The sequence below is a fragment of the Anabas testudineus genome, chromosome 18 (assembly GCF_900324465.2).
Source record: "Anabas testudineus chromosome 18, fAnaTes1.2, whole genome shotgun sequence".
NCBI lineage: Eukaryota > Metazoa > Chordata > Actinopteri > Anabantiformes > Anabantidae > Anabas > Anabas testudineus.
The window spans coordinates 20,739,673-20,760,367 of record NC_046627.1 but is presented as its reverse complement, the minus strand read 5'-3'; the positions used below and the strand labels follow the sequence as shown (position 1 = coordinate 20,760,367).

The 20,695-nt window shown below is 37.7% G+C and overlaps 3 protein-coding genes across 3 annotated transcripts in view; all 3 read right to left on the bottom strand.

Annotated features, from left to right (window-relative positions):
* LOC113157391 (Fc receptor-like protein 5) overlaps positions 1 to 15,102 on the bottom strand; it is a 107,575-nt gene extending 92,473 nt beyond the window's left edge. The window contains exons 1-2 of the mRNA XM_033326560.1: positions 14,999 to 15,102; positions 10,933 to 11,040 (exon numbers count right to left, since the gene is read on the bottom strand). The gene's annotated coding sequence lies outside the window, so the exon portion shown is untranslated. The remainder of the gene's footprint in view (positions 1 to 10,932; positions 11,041 to 14,998) is intronic.
* The window catches only part of LOC117153013 (basement membrane-specific heparan sulfate proteoglycan core protein-like), a 278,634-nt gene that overhangs the window by 101,846 nt on the left and 156,093 nt on the right, over positions 1 to 20,695 (bottom strand). Inside the window, exons 21-24 of the mRNA XM_033326551.1 lie at positions 7,070 to 7,333; positions 6,689 to 6,964; positions 5,979 to 6,254; positions 5,600 to 5,881 (exon numbers count right to left, since the gene is read on the bottom strand). Coding sequence (XP_033182442.1) covers positions 5,600 to 5,881; positions 5,979 to 6,254; positions 6,689 to 6,964; positions 7,070 to 7,333 — 1,098 coding nt within the window. The remainder of the gene's footprint in view (positions 1 to 5,599; positions 5,882 to 5,978; positions 6,255 to 6,688; positions 6,965 to 7,069; positions 7,334 to 20,695) is intronic.
* On the bottom strand, positions 15,569 to 19,270 carry LOC117153020 (high affinity immunoglobulin gamma Fc receptor I-like). Its single transcript, XM_033326568.1, has 8 exons — positions 19,101 to 19,270; positions 18,462 to 18,722; positions 17,866 to 17,979; positions 17,698 to 17,713; positions 17,508 to 17,596; positions 17,333 to 17,383; positions 16,246 to 16,311; positions 15,569 to 16,116 (listed from the first exon to the last, which is right to left on the bottom strand). Exons 1-8 carry the CDS (start codon positions 19,204 to 19,206, stop codon positions 16,109 to 16,111), a joined length of 711 nt encoding a protein of 236 aa, XP_033182459.1. The 5' UTR covers positions 19,207 to 19,270; the 3' UTR covers positions 15,569 to 16,108.

Here is a 20,695-nt window from a genome sequence, read left to right as displayed (position 1 = left end):
TGTCACATTCAGTTATAATCATATAATTGATGACAGCTCTAGATTAATCAGATTATACTGTACCACCTCCAGTGTTTCCAGAGCCTTTAATCGATTCATAGACAGAAACATCACCTACATGTAAGTTAAAATAAAAAGAAATTCAAACTAGTTACTTTCAAAAAGTATCTTACAAAAACAAAGAGTTAGACAGATATGAAAATCAGTCTGACCGTGGAGAAGAGAGGAGTAAACTTGAGTTTCATTCTGGTTCACTGTTTGCTTTGTAGCAGAGCCTTCATCAGTGCTCAGTGACTGAATGAACCTAAAACATAAAGGAAATACTGTAAACTGAATAAGAGACATTTAAATTATAATGTTTAAGAGAAGAGACAGTTGAACCAACCTGTTAAAACATGGATCTGTAAAAACAAAACTAAAATTATTACTTTGTTTGGTGTTGATCTAATTTTCTAACAATTTATCAGTGATTTTCAGCAAATCATCAATAAGAAAAGGCCTCACCGTTTATCTTTCTGCAGAAACACAGCAGCAGCAGCTGCAGGAAAACAGTCAGTAAAATTCCACCAACCAGCCCAGAGACAAACGGGACAGTAAATGAGGAGCTCTCAGGTCTGCACCCTGATATAAATTACAATTACAACATAATGTTAAACACAGTCAACAACATGCTGTTACAAAAAATATATTTATAATACGTATAACCACTGCTTTTGTGGAAAACTATCAAACACTAAACAAAACTAAACATGAAGAGGATTACAGACATCCACAGTATTCTGGATGACAGCTGAGTCGTTATGGTTCTAAACCTAAAGACCTCATTTATGGGTGAAATAATGATTTGTTCCATCTTTATAACATGTTATCGTATTTTAAGCACATTAACATGACTACGTGTTTACACAACATAAGGTAACTGTCACCTTGACCTTTGGCCAACAAAATCTAAACTGTTCATCAGGGAGTCCAAATAGGTAGTTGTACTAAATTTGAAGAAATTCCCTCAACACATTTTAGACCAGTTCACAAAGATTGGATGAAGGTGAGGTCACTATGACTTTGATCTTTGACCTTTGGCCAGATCGGTTGATCATTGCCTCCAATTGGAAATTTGCAATAAATTTGAAGAAATTGCTTCAAAGCACGGGACTCAAGAACGGGAGGAACAAGAAGTCAGTGCGACCTTGACCTATGACCTTTGACCCCAAAAATCGTATCAGTTCATCACAAATTTCAAGTTGACAGTTTGAAGCAACTTCTTCCAAGCGTTTCTACAATCTTGAGTTCACAAGAATTGGGCAGCTGTAGACTGGTGGGCAGGCAACTTGATGACTGACAGATGAGAATTGAGGAACAACGTCAGCTGACAAACTGGAACTTCAAGTAACAACCTGGTAAAAACTGAAATAATTAAACATCATATCATATTATGACTCTGATTGTCTTTGTAAGACAATCAGATAATAATCATAATATGATAAGATACTTTAAATCACACTGCAGGTACAAAGAAGCCCATGCACTAAATAGATGTTGTATTCAGAGCTGAGGAAACTCAACTTGCAGCAGATCCAGGTGCGTCATTAAATTAATTTCTGTCTGCTGCAAAACTATCACGTTACATGTTTTTACATGTGTGTTTATATCTCACATAAAATTATTTAGGCAATAAAACAAGTGAAGCAGTAACTGTACTATGAGGACAGGAAATTTAAGATTTGCCCATGTAGACGAATTGGTCACTTTCTTCTCAGTCTCCTCTCTACACCACATCTATCATGTATCATTAGTTGTGATGGTAAAATGGTTAAAAAATGTTTAAAAAGTTATTGAAACATACGTTCTACAGTGATGTTGACTGAGTTGCTGAAATCTCCTGATCCAGACTCACACCAGTACACTGCAGAACTGTTCAGTCCACTAATGTTACATGTGGATCCAGTCATCGTCCCCCAGTCAGAACAGAGGGACAGGTAACTGTCCTCAGGAAACCTCCTCACTCTCCACTCAGTAGAGTTTCCTTCACAGCTCAGAGACACAGAGTCAGAGGTGAAGTGTTGAACTCTGTCAGGACTCACAGTGAGAGACGCTGATGGAGGAAAATCTGAAACACAAAACATGTTGTACACACACATGTTGTGACTTATACAGAGCTAAACAACAACTTCAAAAGATTTCTCATTTTTCATTAATATCATAAGTCAACAGGATACCTGGAGATTTCTTCAGCTTTACAAAGTTCATTACTTTGCTGACATAGATTTTACATGTTGGTCACAGACAAATAACTGGAAGATAAAGATGAAAAGAAAGGAACAAAGGAACAAACTGACCTCCAGACCAGACAAACGTTGGTTTGCTGTGTTCAGTGTAAAACACTGGTTCTCCTCTTCCAGCTCTACACACATATCCTGCTGTGTGTGTCTGTCCATGAACCATGTAAGAATCCTCTTCAGTGCCACTGTCACTACCAGGTAGCAGCTCATATCTGTAGAGTCTGTCTGACAGTTTGGGAACAGTCTTATACCAGTAGAACCTCCATCCTGCAGATGGATGTTCAACCTCACACTTCAGAGTTACTGAGGCTCCAGGACTCAGCCAGGATGGAGACACAGTGAGGACAGACTGGGGTTTATCTGTTGGAAACAGGTTTTCTCAGTATCAACACGTTATGTCTACTGTGCAACATTAAATTAAATTTATCTGAACTTGAATAATCTTGTAATAGGTATTAGAAACTTTAAGATGGTCTAACTATGGAAAATCTAAATGTTTATTAACAAAACTGAAACATTTGTTCTTGTTGCACTTAGCACTAGCAGTAGTGGGAGTAGTAAACTGGTTCTCCTCTTCCTCCTCTGCACCAGTACTGTCCTTCCTGTGAGACACTGATTTGTCCATTTGACTTGAAAACATCATCATGTCTGATCAGGAGTTCAGAGGATTGATCTCCTCTGTACCAGTAATATTTCCAACCAGATGATGGATTCACAGAGCAGCTCAGAGTCACACTGCCCCCTTCTCTGATGTGGAGGTTTGAATAAATATAGAAAATATTTACTTATTGTTCCTGTGAATTAGTAAAAACCTAAATAACTTGATATAAACAAATACAACACATCTCATTCAACGATCTCTGCTAATTTTTTCCTGACCAGTCAGTCACCAAACTGATCCAAACCTAAATAAACAACAACCCAACAGGGAAACTTCACTTCCAACAACCTGAGCTTCATTAGAGTTTGAGGTTCGTCTGAACCAGTCATATTTCCAACCATCAGAGTCGTCCACAGAGCAGCTAAGTGTCACTCTGCCTCCTACTGGTATGATTGTTGGACCTGCTGTCAGTTTGACTTTGAGTATAGCTGATTTGATTTAAAATAAATAAATCATGAAATGTGGAGGTTGCAATCTAACTATGTGAACTACTTTCAGATCCAGTCAGTTTACTATTTTTCTATAAGTGGTTTTAACAATCTGTAAAACATACACTTTTTTTAAACAATTTCCCCATCACTCGGAATTCTTTACTTTTTAATAGTCTTGAATTTATTTTTTTATTTTATTTATTCTTTATTTCAAAGAAGACAACAACTATTATACGAAACTGTTGATTTAGGGGTTGAATTTCCACGACTGTTACATCACAGTATCCTACATGTCGACCATGTTTCTTTCTCATACAACAGTCCACTAAATAAGTCATTTAAGACACATTTTGTCTTACTCACTCTTCACTGTCATCCAACTCTGTGGTGACTCTTTTCCTGAGTGTTGACATTTGTAGAAACCTTCATGTGACTTTGACACTGCAGAGATAATCAGCTCCACTCTGGTATCATTTTGGAGAAGTTTGTCATTTTGATAGAAAAACACGTTGTTGGAAAGTTTTTGTCCTGTCTTCAATCTGCAGCCAAGAGAAACAGACTGTCCCTCAGTCACAGGATGAACAGGACTCATCAGGATCATATCTGCATCTAGAAAACAGTCAAACAGTAACAAGTTTCAGTCAGAGATCATCTGCAGAAGAAGCTGAGGTAGAGTGATGCTACATTTATTAACTGATATTTAATCTAATACTTAAAAACTATAAGTTACTTTTTGACACATAAACAGCTTTTCTACAATTTTTAGGAATAAATGATCCAACACTTGATTTGAATTGTGATGATTGACACTAAATCTTCAGACTGATCCTGATCTTCACCATTGATAAGAGACAGTATGGAACTGTCCTCTCTTTGGAAACAGAATAAGAGTAAAGCTGCAACTGGGATGAAGCCAAACGACAGCTTGTTACAGCAGCTCTAGAGAGAACAGGACGTATGGACACATCAATATACTGTGTCATTTATCATTTGAGCCCTGATCAGATGTGTCACCAAATGTGGTCACTAGAGGGAGCTGCTGTTTGAACAGTAAACTATAAAGTAGGAAACAAAAACAAAGACAACTGTAAAGACAAACTACCAAGATTATTAGTTGTGATATTTTTGTCTGTTGATGTCATGTTATTTAATCTACTGTACCATGTAGCAGAGTCATGAACTAAACTCTGAAAACTTCACTGTGTACAACTCAGTTCTAAGGAAGTAAATGATATAACTGCATTTAGAAGATGCTGTAAATACAGTAATGAAATGAAAAGAATCCAACATACTGTGTCCAGTGATGTTGACTGAATTAGTGAACTGTCCTGATCCAGACTCACACCAGTACACTGCAGAACTGAACAGTCCACTAATGTTACATGTTGATCCAGTCATCGTCCCCCAGTCAGAACAGAGGGTCAGGTAACTGTCCTCAGGAAACCTCCTCACTCTCCACTCAGTAGAGTTTCCTTCACAGCTCAGAGACACAGAGTCAGAGGTGAAGTGTTGAACTCTGTCAGGACTCACAGTGAGAGACGCTGATGGAGGAAAATCTGAAACACAAAACATGTTGTACACACACATGTTGTGACTTATACAGAGCTAAACAACAACTTCCAAAGATTTCTCATTTTTATTAATATCATAAGTCAACAGGACACCTGGAGATTTCTTCAGCTTTACAAAGTTCATTACTTTGCTGACATAGATTTTACATGTTGGTCACAGACAAATAACTGGAAGATAAAGATGAAAAGAAAGGATCAAAGGAACAAACTGACCTCCAGACCAGACAAACGTTGGTTTGCTGTGTTCAGTGTAAAACACTGGTTCTCCTCTTCCAGCTCTACACACATATCCTGCTGTGTGTGTCTGTCCATGAACCATGTAAGAATCCTCTTCAGTGCCACTGTCACTACCAGGTAGCAGCTCATATCTGTAGAGTCTGTCTGACAGTTTGGGAACAGTCTTATACCAGTAGAACCTCCATCCTGCAGATGGATGTTCAACCTCACACTTCAGAGTTACTGAGGCTCCAGGACTCAGCCAGGATGGAGACACAGTGAGGACAAACTGGGGTTTATCTGTTGGAAACAGGTTTTCTCAGTATCAACACATGTTATATCTACTGTGAAACATTAAATTCAATTTATTTGAAATAAATGAATGTAAATCTCTATGAATTATTAACGTTTTCAGTTTAAATTACATATAACTTGACTTACTGTTGTTCACTGTCAGTTCGATGAAATCACTCCACTCTGTTGTTTCATGTTGAGCATTTTTCTTTCTGCCTTTACACCTGTAGTTTCCACTGTGGGATGAAGAAGCAGAACTAATCCTGAATTCTTTTGGATTTGAAGGTTTGATGGAGCTGGTTGTTTCCCATTCATATTCCCACTCAGTGTCTCCTCCCTGAATCTCACATCTGACAGTGATCATCTCTCCATGGTAGATCTCAGACCAGTTGGGATGCAGAGTCACAACCACCCTGTTTGAGACTGTTACTGTTCAACAATTTACGAGAACAACAAAGATGTTAAATTGTATTCAGACAGATTTCTATTCTACATTGTGAGTTTCAAATCTTCTTATCAAACTCACCCAGTCTGTTAATTCTAACTGACTGGCTGTACTGGGAGTAGTAAACTGGTTCTCCTCTTCCTCCTCTGCACCAGTACTGTCCTTCCTGTGAGACACTGATTTTTCCAGAGGAGTTGAAAACATCATCATGTCTGATCAGGAGTTCAGAGGATTGATCTCCTCTGTACCAGTAATATTTCCAACCAGATGATGGATTCACAGAGCAGCTCAGAGTCACACTGCCCCCTACTGGAATGTCTCTGTCATCAGCACTGAGCTGTGGCTTTGGTTTCTCTCCTGCGGAGGTTTGAATAAATATAGATAATATTAACTTATTGTTACTGTGAATTATTAAAAAACTTAATAACTTTATAAAAACAAATACAACACATCTCATTCAACGATCTCTGCTAATTTTATCATGACCAGTCAGTCACCAAACTGATCCAAACCTAAATAAACAACAACCCAACAGGGAAACTTCACTTCCAGCTCCCAAATAGATTCAGATTTAAACCAAGATAGATTGATACATTTCTATTAGTCCCATGATTCACTGGTTTACCTGTAGCCTTTACAGCACATTTTAGAATAAGGGAACACAACAAGTAAGTGAAGAGTTCAATGTGGTGTTATATATTAAATACAATGAATACAAAGAAAACTACTACAAATTCTAATTGTAAATGTGAAGTATTGTATTTCAGAATATATAAAAATATCAAACTGACCTGATACAGTCAGTGTGATGGTTTTACTCCACTGTGTTGAAGAATAGGAGTCTCTTCTGTTTCTGCCCCTACACATGTAGTTTCCACTGCTGGACTCAGAAACACTGAGAGTCCAGTAATTAACATGTGTCTGATGTGAAGTGGACTGAGGTGTTTTCCATTCATAATCCCACTCAGTGTCTCCACCTCCCTGGATCTCACATCTGACAGTGATCTTCTCTCCACTGAAGACCTGAGACCAGTCAGGTTGTAGAGTCACAGAGACAGAAGTGGAAACTGAGAGACACAAATAGAAATATTGAATTAACTCAATTAACTTGATTGGTGTAAAATGTCCTGACAGATGTGTTGAAATATTAGAAACACAGTAACTAAACTCACCAGTTATCTCAACAGTGACCTCATCACTGTAATCAGTGTAGTAAACTGGTTTTCCTCTTCTTCCTCTGCACCTGTAGATTCCTCCTTTTGAGACTCTGATATCTCTGTTTTCTTCACCAACAACCTGAGCTTCATTAGAGTTTGAGGTTCGTCTGAACCAGTCATATTTCCAACCATCAGAGTCGTCCACAGAGCAGCTCAGTGTCACTCTGCCTCCTACTGGTATGATTGTTGGACCCGCTGTCACTTTGGCTTTGGGTATAGCTGTTTCGATTTAAAATAATAAAATAAACAACATAAATCATGAAATGTGTAGGTTTTGATCTAAATATGAAAACAACTTTCAGGTTCAGTCAGTTTAACTTAAATCACCAAATATCAGATTACAATAAAAAATAATATTTCTCCATGGTAGATCTCAGACCAGTTGGGATGCAGAGTCACAACCACCCTGTTTGAGACTGTTCATGTTCAACAATTTACAAGAACAACAAAGATGTTAAATTGTATTCAGACAGATTTCTATTCTACATTGTGAGTTTCAAATCTTCTTGTCAAACTCACCCAGTGTGTTAATTCTAACTGACTGGCTGTACTGGGAGTAGTAAACTGGTTCTCCTCTTCCTCCTCTGCACCAGTACTGTCCTTCCTGTGAGACACTGATTTGTCCAGAGGAGTTGAAAACATCATTATGTCGGATCAGGAGTTCAGAGGATTGATCTCCTCTGTACCAGTAATATTTCCAACCAGATGATGGATTCACAGAGCAGCTCAGAGTCACACTTCCCCCTACTGGTATGATTGTTGTTGTAAGTTTGGCTTTGGGTTTATCTGTTGACAAAATATGTAACAATTTTCAGATTGAAATTACTTTAAAGTCATTTAAATTTACATTTTGTCATTTGACAGACACTTTTGTCCAAAATGACTTACAAGTGAGATACAAATCATGCAACAGACTCTATTGTTGGTATCCTTCCACATATTTAACTTTTTTTTTTAATCTCTCAATGTCTACAGTCAATACTACAATGGTTTTAGATTACAGTGAACCAACATATACCATGTGTTTAAACTATCAAGTAAATCTGGTCAGTTTTTCTTGGCAAAAAAAAAAAAAAATTACACTGAAATTAAAATGTATTTTCTGAAAGAATAGGATCATAACTACTATCAGTTCTGTTGGTAAAACATTGATGACTCACCTGATACAGTTAAAGAGACAATATTACTTTTTTTTATTCCATTTGAGCTGCTGTGGAAACCAAAACAGTGGTATCGACCACTGTAACTTGTAGATAGAGGTTGTAATGTGAAGCGTTTATGTGAATTGTACTGAACAAACTCTCGACCATCTTTATTCCATCTGTATTTCCAGTCAGTGTCTTTTCCTTCCTTCATGTCACATATTAAGGTCACAGACTGTCCAGCAAAAAAACTGGACCAGTTGGGCTCAACAGTCAAAACAGCATCTAAAACCAATAGAAACAAAAAAATAACTACAAAATTATGAATATAAAGTATTACAGTACAAACTATTTTACTCACAGAGAGAGAAGATCAATCATAATTAATTATATCAGAGAAAGAGAAGTGAACATTTACCTTGAGCATATCCAGAGGAGAAGATTGTGTTCAGCACTGAAATAAAGACTGAAACTTAGCACATCAAGAGGAAAACACAGCAAACAACTGGACTTTCATTAATGACTAAATGTAACAAATGATCAGTGGTAAAAATCACATCAAACTGTATCTGATGATTTAACACAGTCGTCCTCTAAAGATCCTTCCTACAAAACAACCAAGCTGATAACAAGTGTGCTCTGTTCAAAGTGAACAAACCTCTGATCCTCTGTTCTCCTCACTACAACATTTTCTCTAATTTGTTCCATCAATCAGTGATTTACTCACAGAAAAACTGCAGCACACAGAGAAAAGTGTGTCCCATCCTCACATCCAACACTGACTCTGGGAGAAATTCTTCAAACTGCAGCAAATGAAGAGAAACTCTGTGAAAACACAAGTTACAGTACCTCCTGTCCTCATAAACTATGGTTCTATATTATTAGCTTATTTACTGGTACATTTGAGGAATTATATTGACAGTAACTAGTCATATGTGATTTAATCCTTTATGTTGAGCTCATTGTTTGAAAAAATATTGACAATATCTGTTTATTTTATGAAGAACAACAATCGATAATGAGGCTTAAATCACAGCACAGCAACAATGGACATGAAAACATTTTAAATGTGAAGTAAATATGAGAAACATGAGTGAAGAACATTATTAGTAGAGTGTTTGGATGACAGGATGGAAAACAGGAGACTTGTACAGTTTTTGTACTAGAAATACAGAAAATGCTGATGAACTGGTTTTCTGGAGATTCCATATATTTTAACAGCAGAGACAGAGATGACTTATTGAGCTACATTTCAAACACAACAACAACTTTTTCAGTGACGTCATGGTTAAAACATCAACTACAGTTTTCACTTTGTTGTGATGAAGTCAGAAACAAACAGGAACAAACATTTCCCGTTGAATACATTTACTCTTCCCACGTTCTATGACTAAATAAAACTTTTGATTTTCAATAAAAAAACAGATTAGTATTAACTATATGATTTGTTCTACAATAAAAACCTTTATCCTTTTAAACCAGATTTATAAAAATGGCCCATTCTACCGGTTTGATGTCAGAAACTCTCTTGACTTCCACCTACAGTCCCTTTATTCACATGTTCATTTATTTGCTACCAACAAAAACAAATTAGTCATTTTTAAAAAGCATGTCATGAATTGTTACTAAAGTGGTGATGAAGACTGTACTGATTCATTTATTTGACTGAATTTTTCACTGATCACATTATAATATACTTCTATTACAATATAAATGTAGTTATTGAGAAGAATAGAGGTGAGAAACATTTCAAAATCCTTATTTCTGAGAATTTCATTTGAAAAATCATGAACATCCTTCTTTTTTATTTTCTAGAAACTGAACCTTTAGCAATAAAAAAGAAACTGCTGAACTGGTGTGTTCACTGGACAAGAAATAAATTAATTAATTAAAAGGCGAACATATTTTATTTTTGTATTATTAATTGCAATAAATCTGTAAAGACAGTTTTTAAAGTTGTTGATAAAAAAAAATGGCCAAAACCAAAAATATCTTTAGTATTCGTTATGCAAAATGTCGCAATTCAGAATTACATTATAATATTAGATTATATGTTGATACATACATCTAGAAACATCACTAATGTTGCAGCTGGTAAAGATGGAGCTAATTTTAACCACTTTGGTCAATTTAGGAGTAACATGAAATAGAAATATTTTTATATAAGCACAAGTATCCCAATATTGTACCCGTGTTCAGTACTTGAGTTACTGTACTTTATGTACTTTCCACCACAGGTGTTCACTGCTGAGTCATCAGAAATGATCAAATTACCAAAAAGGAAAAACTAATGTAAACTGTTCTAGAGAAAGCTCATCTGGATTTTCAGCTACAATTTCTTGTCTTATAAATAACATGACACATTTCTCTGGTGGTAAAACACTTTAAACACTTTCAAATGAATGGAATGACAGAATATAAGAGATTTGAAATCTCCTCATAATCTCTTTACACATACACAAGTTTCTAATGTCATAGTTGACATATCTACATGATGGTAGCTCAGCCTGAATACACTGATTGTGAATATATGTACATGTAGAAAACTAAGCAGTCCAGTAGAGTGTTACCACAGTCCTCCAAACTGAGAAACTGGACAAACTCCTGACTCTCTGCTCTTCTTATTAATATTTTCCTTCAATTGTATCATTCAAACAGAGAAAGTCGTGTACTCACAGAATATCTTCAGCATCCAGAGCAAGTATCACATCGTCACATTTAGTACTGACTCTGTCTCTGTGTTTCTGAGAACTCTGTTCACTTTGAATCAGGACAAAACTGCATCTGAAAAGAGACAACTGTGTAAAAAAGACCTCACATACTGTATGTCTGTATTTAGTTTGACCACAGAAAACGTGTGTGAAAACATGTTCACACTTCCTGCTCAACTACTGTTAATATGAACTGTGTTTGAAAAGAAGAGACAGCGAGAATATTAAAGAATTAAATAAAACAAACACAAAATCACTTAAAACTTTTAATATTATTATTTAAATTAATTATTATGTAATATATTTAATTGTTTAAACAGTGTAACATATATTTTACATTGTGTGTTTATTTGTGCATGTTATACTGCGTAGTGTTCACTGTCCTCACCCCCTTCATATTTCCTGTATTGTGGTGAATGTGATGCATGTGTATATCTGAATACCGTGTTTGTAAATAGATCTTGTGTGTGAATGTATAATACTTAAGTATATCAACATATTTAATTCAGGTGTTACATTGTCTCTGTTTTATGTGAAATCCCTGATTTTATATATATATATATATATATATATATATATATATATATATATATATATATAAATACATATACATATACACATACATATACATACACACATATTTAAACCTGTTGTACATCGTTTAATAAATCTAGCCACAGGGGTTGCAAGCCAGTGATTTCTGTGCCGGTCCCAAGCCCGGATAAATAGAGAGGGTTGCGTCAGGAAGGGCATCCGGCGTAAAAACTGCCAAAATAACCATGCGAATCATCCACAAGACTTTCATACCGGATCGGTCGAGGCCCGGGTTAACAACGACCGCCACCGGTGCTGTTAACCTACAGGGTGCCGGTGGAAATTTGACTACTGTTGGTCGAAGAAAGAGGGGAGGCAGAAGGGTTCGTGGTCAGAGAGAGAAGGGAAAAGGCAGGAGCATAGGTTTGAGAATAGGGACTCTTAACGTTGGCACAATGACAGGGAAAGGCAGAGATCTGGCAGACATGATGGAGAGAAGGAAGGTAGATGTACTGTGTGTGCAGGAGACAAGGTGGAAGGGCAGCAAGGCACGTAGTATCGGAGGAGGATACAAACTGTTTTACCATGGTGTGGATAGGAAGAGAAACGGGGTAGGAGTGATCCTGAAGGGGGAGTTTGTAAACAGTGTTCTAGAGGTGAAAAGAGTCTCAGACAGGGTGATGAGCCTAAAGCTAGAAATTGAAGGGGTGATGGTGAATGTAGTCAGTGGGTATGCGCCACAGGTTAGCTGTGAGATAGAAGAGAAGGAGAGATTCTGGAGTGAGTTTGATGAGGTCATAGAGAGTATCCCCAGAGGAGAGAGAGTTGTTGTTGGAGCAGACTTCAATGGGCATGTTGGTGAGGGCAACAGAGGTGATGAGGAGGTGATGGGCAGGTTTGGTGTGAAGGAAAGGAATCTGGAAGGACAGATGGTGGTGGACTTCGCTAAGAGGATGGAAATGGCTGTAGTCAACACTTACTTCCAGAAGAGAGAGGAACATAGAGTGACATACAGAAGTGGAGGTAGGAGTACTCAGGTGGACTACATCCTATGTAGACGAGGGCATTTGAGAGAGGTTAGTGACTGCAAAGTGGTGGTAGGAGAGAGTGTAGCCAGACAGCACCGCATGGTGGTGTGTAAGATGACTCTGGAGGTCAGGAAGAAGAAGAGAGGGAAGACAGAAATAAGACCAAGTGGTGGAAGTTAAAGAATGAAGAAACTTGTGAGGAATTCAGACAGAAGTTGAGACAAGTTCTTGGTGGTCAGGATGAGCTTCCAGATGACTGGGAAACTACAGCAGAGATTATCAGGGAAACAGGTAGGAAGGTGCTAGGTGTGTCATCTGGAAAGAGGAAAGAAGGTAAAGACACTTGGTGGTGGAATGAGGAAGTACAGGAATGCATCCAGAGGAAGAGGTTGGCTAGAAGGAAGTGGGATGTAGAAAGGACTGAGGAAAGTAGACAGGAGTACAAGGAAGTGCAGCATAGAGTGAAGAGGGAGGTGGCAAAGGCCAAACAGAAAGCTTACGATGAGCTGTATGACAGGTTAGACACAAAGGAAGGAGAGAAGGACTTGTACAGGCTAGCCAGACAGAGAGATAGAGATGGGAAGGATGTGCAACAGGTAAGGGTGATTAAGGACAGAGATGGAAAGGTGCTAACAACCCAGGAGAGTGTGCAGAAAAGATGGAAGGAGTATTTTGAGGAGCTGATGAACGAGGAAAATGACAGGGAAAGAAGGGAGGAAGATGTGGATGTTGTGGAGCAGGAAACAGCAGAGATTGGAAAGGATGAGGTTAGGAAGGCTCTGAAAAGGATGAAGAGTGGAAAGACTGTTGGTCCGGATGACGTACCTGTGGAGGTGTGGAAGTGCTTAGCAGAGACAGCAGTGGAGTTTCTAACCAGTTTGTTCAATAGGATTCTAGAGAGTGAGAAGATGCCTGAGGAATGGAGGAGAAGTGTTCTGGTTCCGATCTTTAAGAACAAGGGTGACACGCAGAACTGCAGCAACTATAGAGGAATAAAGTTGATGAGCCACACAATGAAGCTGTGGGAAAGAGTAGTGGAAGCCAGGCTTAGGAAGAAGGTGGAGATTTGTGAGCAGCAGTATGGTTTCATGCCCCGTAAGAGCACCACTGATGCCATTTTTGCTTTGAGAATGTTGATGGAAAAGTACAGAGATGGTCAGAAGGAGCTGCATTGTGTCTTTGTAGATTTAGAGAAGGCGTATGACAGGGTGCCGAGGGAGGAGCTGTGGTACTGTATGAGGTCGTCTGGAGTGGCAGAGAAGTACGTCAGAGTAGTCCAGGACATGTATGAGAGAAGTATGACGGTGGTGAGATGTGCTGTAGGTCAGACAGAGGAGTTCAAGGTGGAGGTGGGACTACACCAAGGATCAGCTTTGAGTCCCTTCTTGTTTGCTATGTTGATGGACAGGCTGACAGATGAGGTCAGACAGGAATCTCCCTGGTCAATGATGTTTGCGGATGACATTGTGATTTGCAGTGAGAGTAGAGAGCAGGTGGAGGAACAGCTGGAAAGGTGGAGGTTTGCTCTGGAAAGAAGAGGCATGAAGGTCAGTCGTAGTAAGACAGAATACATGTGTCTGAACGAGAGGGATCCAGGTAGAAGCGTTAGGTTACAGGGGGCTGAGGTGAAGAAGGTGCAGGAGTTTAAGCACTTGGGGTCAACAGTTCAGTGTGATGGAGAGTGTGGAAAAGAGGTGAAGAGGAGAGTGCAGGCAGGTTGGAGCGGGTGGAGGAAAGTGTCAGGAGTGTTGTGTGACAAAAGAGTGTCAGCAAGACTCAAAGGAAAGGTGTACAAGACAGTGGTGAGACCAGCTCTGCTCTATGGGTTAGAGACGGTAGCAGTGAGAAAGAAACAAGAGGCTGAGATGGAGGTAGCAGAGATGAAGATGTTGAGGTTCTCCTTAGGAGTGACCAGGTTAGACAGAATAAGGAACGAGTACATCAGAGGGACGGCTCACGTTGCCTGTGTTAGCGACAAAGTCAGGGAGGCCAGACTGAGATGGTTCGGACATGTTCAGAGGAGGGATAGTGAATATATTGGTAGAAGGATGTTGGAGATGGAGCTGCCAGGCAGGAGGGCAAGAGGACGGCCAAAGAGGAGATACATGGATGTCTTAACAGAGGACATGAGGTTGGCTGGTGTTAGGGTAGAAGATGTTCATGATAGATTTAGGTGGAAAAGGATGATTCGCTGTGGCGACCCCTGATGGGAAAAGCCGAAAGAAGAAGTACATCGTTTAATAACAAAAGCTGACTACATCAGTTCCCCACTCAGTATGTGAATACTGCAGCTATGCAGTGAGATAAACTCACTTTTAATAATGGTCATGGACATGTAAATATCAAAATGAACCTGTTTTGTCATATTTCCAAACTGAGGTTGTTGCTGCTGATTGTGAGGAAACTGGATAGAAGCCAAAAAAGCCAAAAACAAGAAAGTTAAACAACAATCACTATAGTACCACTCACATACACTTTGCTGCACCTGTAGTAAAATCTGGTTCATCAGGATTCAGAACAACCTGGAAACTAAGCAGACGTTCTGTTATTAGTAGACATCATGATCTGAAACATCATTAAATACTTTGGTTCACTAGTTGACAATAGTCATAAAATAAACATTTCATTTAGAATAAATCTAAAATATTTGTGACAAAACTAATGCTAAGAAATATATAACAAGAACATTTATTAAGTAAAATGACTCCCAGTTGTTAGTGATCTGTGCAGCAAAGTCATGTGGTAGTGAAAGCCGGAAAACAGAGCAAAGCTTTGCAGAGGGGGGAGGTGAGTGTGACTGAGAGAGGGAGGTGAAAGAAAGAATCGTAACATCTGCTGGTAGAGAGGATATGACTGAACTGACATTTATACAACATGGAGGCATTTGTGCGTTTGATTGTGCAGAAAACCACAAAATGAAAGTGAGTCCAAGAGATGAAGTGAGAGACTCCGTTGAGCTGAGGAGGTGAACTCATTATGACAATATGTGCAATAATTAGCTCACTGATGATCTTGATCAATGTCACATTACATTACATTACTGCATCTCCATCTGAGCACTGCTGTCAGCTGCTGTCTCCTCCCTACCTCACCCCCACCTCCTCAAAATCTGAACCAGGTTGATGTTATTATAGCATACATGAATAATGACACAGTATAATTCATTTCTTGTCCTCTTTCCTGCAATATGCACAGACATAGTGATACATTGTTAGAACATCTCTGTCTTGCATCTTGTCTCAGCGCTCTACACTCTTCACAGATATGCTCGCTAGAGGGTACACTATTATAATATTGATATTTGGTTTCTCACTAAAAATATTAAAAATAATAAAACAACAGCAGAAAACTTGTTTCTATCAAACATGTTCACATTATAATGAAAAAAAATTGAATACAACTGAGAGAGAATAGATGAACAGATGATTTGTACAAAACAAAGTTATTGGATGTTTAAACAGCACAAATGTACAAATGTAACAGTTATTGAATAAAAAACCTGCAAATCGTATCAAACACAGATCTATTTGTTGTTCTGATGTTGTCATCTATTGCAGTTGTTTGCTGACACAGATCTCTTTATTCATCTGGAGGGAAAACAGAAGTCAAAGAAATGTAGAGTTATTCAAGATTAAAACTGATTTCTATCAAATTACAACCAATTTCATTATCTGTCACATAAATCATTACAGATAAATTCCAATATAAATTATTACCAACAGATGATCCTGGTTTGACTTCAGAACAATCATTTTCATATTCTGCTGAAGGACTTGATTTTCCTGTAAATAAAGTTCAAAATAAATGTGTTTAAATTGTTTGACAGTCAAAGTTCAGTTTACACTGGTAACACACTGATTTCTACTGTTTTAAATGCTAAATTCATGAGACAGAAGAGGAAACTTGTTACAATAGTAGTTTGAACAACAATAATTTGATAGTTTCTCAAATTTCTCCTGCACAAAGATGTCACTACATGCAGAAGCTGAACAACAATAGCTGCAGGTGGACCTAAACTATGATCTTTGTTTTTCTTCTTCTTTCACTTTAACTTTCTGGTAGTGAAATATATCATTATTTATGAAAAACACACATTTAAAGTTTTACATAAGTCATAGAAGAATATATGGATAACAAAAATAATAAAAAGAAACAATTCTGTCGTCATGATGCTTGTTCCCACTTCCTGTGTTGAACTTTTATTTTGTGCTACTTCCTGTCTGTCCTCTTGATTTAATCAACCTTCATCAGTTTCTCTATCAGTCTCTAGAGAAAAAGTCTCCAGCCTTGTGTTGTCCATTGTTACTCTTTGGATCTTGTCTTTGTCTTGCCCTTTAGTGGATCCAGTCTGCCCTGTGTTTTGGCTCTTTGCTGTCTCTCTGATCAGCTTCTTGACTACAGACCTTGTACCTCTGTCTAGTGAGTGTTTGCCTGAAATTCTGCAGTGATTTTTAGTTGTTACTTTTCCAGTTTACTCTGAGTCGTTTATTATTCCCTAATCTTTGCTCATTGACTTTCTAGTTCTGTTGTTACCTTGTATCTTTGTATTACCCGTGATTCCTGACATGTTTTGATTCTTTGTTTCTGTGCCTTGTTGTGTTTAGTTGTCACTTTGTGTTCATGGGCCGCACCACAAGTTTAGCCACTTTTTTTACCCTCTTTTCCTGACTAGCTCATGTATCTTCCTACAAATTTTCCCTTAATAAAAAAACTCCTTTTACCATTTTAAATTGTGTCTGGCATTTTAAACAGGTCCTAAAAACCATGAATATAAATACTAAAATATAAAAGTATATACTGTACCATTTTCAGTGCTTACAGAGCCTTTGATTGATTCGTAAACAGAAGTATCACCTACAAAAAAGTGATTATATATAAAAAAAAAAAAACATTTTAATTCCATCATATAAATTTAGCAGTTTTCTACATCAGAATACCTGAAATTCAATTAATCTAATAAATCAGGATTAAAACTGACCATGGAGAAGAGAAGCATATGTGTTGTGTTGTGTTTCATCCTGGTTGGTCAAGTGACCTGTAGCAGAGCTCTGATTGGTTCTCTGAGACCTGGTTTGACCCCAACACATGAGAAATAGATTAGACTGAATGAGGAACATGTAATGTACTGTTGTTCTGTTCACAATGAGAGAGGAGAGAGTTTTACCAACCTGATGAAGCAGGAACCTGTGAAAACACATTTGATATTAATTTATATTCTACTAGAATTTATACAAAATGTAAAATGACTCCATTGTTGTTACAGTAAATATATCAGAATATAATTCTCTGATCAACAGTTTTGACTGTCATCAAATATAAGAAGTCAAACATTTCACCTTTTGACTTTCTGCAGCAACAAAGCAGCAGCAGGAAAAATATCAGTAAAATGCCACAAACCAACCCAACGACCAGTGACACAGGAAATGAAGAGTTTTCAGTCGTAGACGTCACTGTAATAAATAACAAGTATTATTTCTGTGCAACTAGAGTGTTTTACAACAACAGAAAGTCAAAGTAACATCAAGTCTTAGTTTCAAATACAAGACTTTGATCCAGGACAAAGACGATAAATGAAAAGACATTTAGCAACAACCTACACTGTATTTCAACTCACTCACTGCTACATGTACATGAATATTTAGACATAGAACAGAGTAAATCACCATAAAATACAACTCTAAACTTATTTCAATATGAATTTCTACAAAGTAACTCTGTTTAATATTTGTGTTTTTCTGTTTCATTATGAACACCTTAATGTATAAAACCATTTCTACTACAAGAGACATATGGGTGTTAAAGCTGGAGGACTTGTTGTATTGTAAACACTAATAATGTTAAATCAACTGAAACTAATCCAACTTCTGATTCAGTGATGACTTTTCTACCTCACACTGTAAAACAGTTCAGAAGTTATTTCAATCATACTCACATTTTACTGCCATCCAGCTCTGTGGTGATGTTAATGTTCTAATCCACGAGTCTGTTTGAACTTCACATCTATAAAAACCTTGGTCTGACTTTAACACTGCAGAGATAATCAGCTCCACTCTGGTATCATTTTGGATGAGTTTGTCATTTTGATAGAAAAACACATTAGAAACAACATTTTCTCTCCTCAACTTGCAGCCGAGAGTCACAGATGTTCCCTCAGTCACAGGAAGGACAGGCCTCACCAGGATAATGTCACCATCTGTAAATCAGTAAAGAACAGGAAGTTTCAGTCAAAGATCAGGAGACGCAGGAGTTAAATTTGATTTTGTTTTCAATGATCCCAATAAATGACACATTTTAATTTTATTTTATATGATTCATATAAAATGTAGCAGTGAGATGATGAAGATGGTTAAAATTACAACTTTGTTAAATGTTCAATATGTTTACACAGTAAGAAAATGGATGTTGCTGGCAGCCAGTGTGAAACCAGAAGATAGACTGTAACTTCCTAGACTGAGTTTACAGGATAAAGAATCAAATGGTTTGTTTACTATTTGTCTCCTAAAAATATCAAAACCTCATACTACAAATATTAAATAATTCAGACACAAGAAAAAAAATAATGAAAACTCACTGTGTCCGGTGATGTTGACTGAATTAGTGAACTGTCCTGATCCAGACTCACACCAGTACACTGCAGAACTGTTCAGTCCACTAATGTTACATGTTGATCCAGTCATCGTCCCCCAGTCAGAACAGAGGGACAGGTAACTGTCCTCAGGAAACCTCCTCACTCTCCACTCAGTAGAGTTTCCTTCACAGCTCAGAGACACAGAGTCAGAGGTGAAGTGTTGAACTCTGTCAGGACTCACAGTGAGAGACGCTGATGGAGGAAAATCTGAAACACAAAACATGTTGTACACACACATGTTGTGACTTATACAGAGCTAAACAAGAACTTCAAAAGATTTCTCATTTTTATTAATATCATAAGTCAACAGGACACCTGGAGATTTCTTCAGCTTTACAAAGTTCATTACTTTGCTGACATAGATTTTACATGTTGGTCACAGACAAATAACTGGAAGATAAAGATGAAAAGAAAGGAACAAAGGAACAAACTGACCTCCAGACCAGACAAACGTTGGTTTGCTGTGTTCAGTGTGAAACACTGGTTCTCCTCTTCCAGCTCTACACACATATCCTGCTGTGTGTGTCTGTCCATGAACCATGTAAGAATCCTCTTCAGTGCCACTGTCACTACCAGGTAGCAGCTCATATCTGTAGAGTCTGTCTGACAGTTTGGGAACAGTCTTATACCAGTAGAACCTCCATCCTGCAGATGGATGTTCAACCTCACACTTCAGAGTTACTGAGGCTCCAGGACTCAGCCAGGATGGAGACACAGTGAGGACAGACTGGGGTTTATCTGTTGGAAACAGGTTTCTCAGTATCAACAAGTGTTATGTCTACTGTGCAACATTAAATTCAATTTATCTGAACTTGAATAATCTTGTAATAGGTATTAGAAAATTTAAGATGGTCTAACTATGGAAAATCTAAATGTTTATTAACAACACTGAAACATTTGTTCTTGTTGACTTTGAACCTCACTTGTAACTTGTCACTTTAGATTAAATCATCTTCCAAATAAATGAGTGTAAATCTCTATGAATTATTAACATTTTCAGTTTGAATGACATATAACTTGACTTACTGTTGTTCACTGTCAGTTTGATGAAATCACTCCACTCTGTTGTTTTATATTGAGCATTTTTCTTTCTTCCTTTACACCTGTAGTTTCCACTGTGTGATGAAGAAGCAGAACTAATCCTGAATTCATTTTGATTTGAAGGTTTGATGGAGCTGGTTGTTTCCCATTCATATTCCCACTCAGTGTCTCCTCCCTGAATCTCACATCTGACAGTGATCATCTCTCCATGGTAGATCTCAGACCAGTTGGGATTCAGAGTCACAACCACCCTGTTTGAGACTGTTACTGTTCAGCAATTTACAAGAACAACAAAGATGTTAAATTGTATTCAGACAGATTTCTATTCTACATTGTGAGTTTCAAATCTTCTTGTCAAACTCACCCAGTCTGTTAATTCTAACTGACTGGCTGTACTGGGAGTAGTAAACTGGTTCTCCTCTTCCTCCTCTGCACCAGTACTGTCCTTCCTGTGAGACACTGATTTGTCCATTTGACTTAAGAACATTATCATGTCT

Bases quoted from the DNA above. Each gene is read 5' to 3' on its own strand.
- LOC117153020 (XM_033326568.1), bottom strand. From the start codon at position 19,206: ATGACTGGATCAACATGTAACATTAGTGGACTGAACAGTTCTGCAGTG. The intron at 18,723-19,100 runs GTGAGTTTTCAT...ACTGATTTACAG, and splicing joins AGTCAACATCACCGGACACA to ATGGTGACATTATCCTGGTG. The intron at 16,312-17,332 runs GTACAGTATATA...CTTTATTTACAG, and splicing joins CTCTGTAAGCACTGAAAATG to GAAAATCAAGTCCTTCAGCA.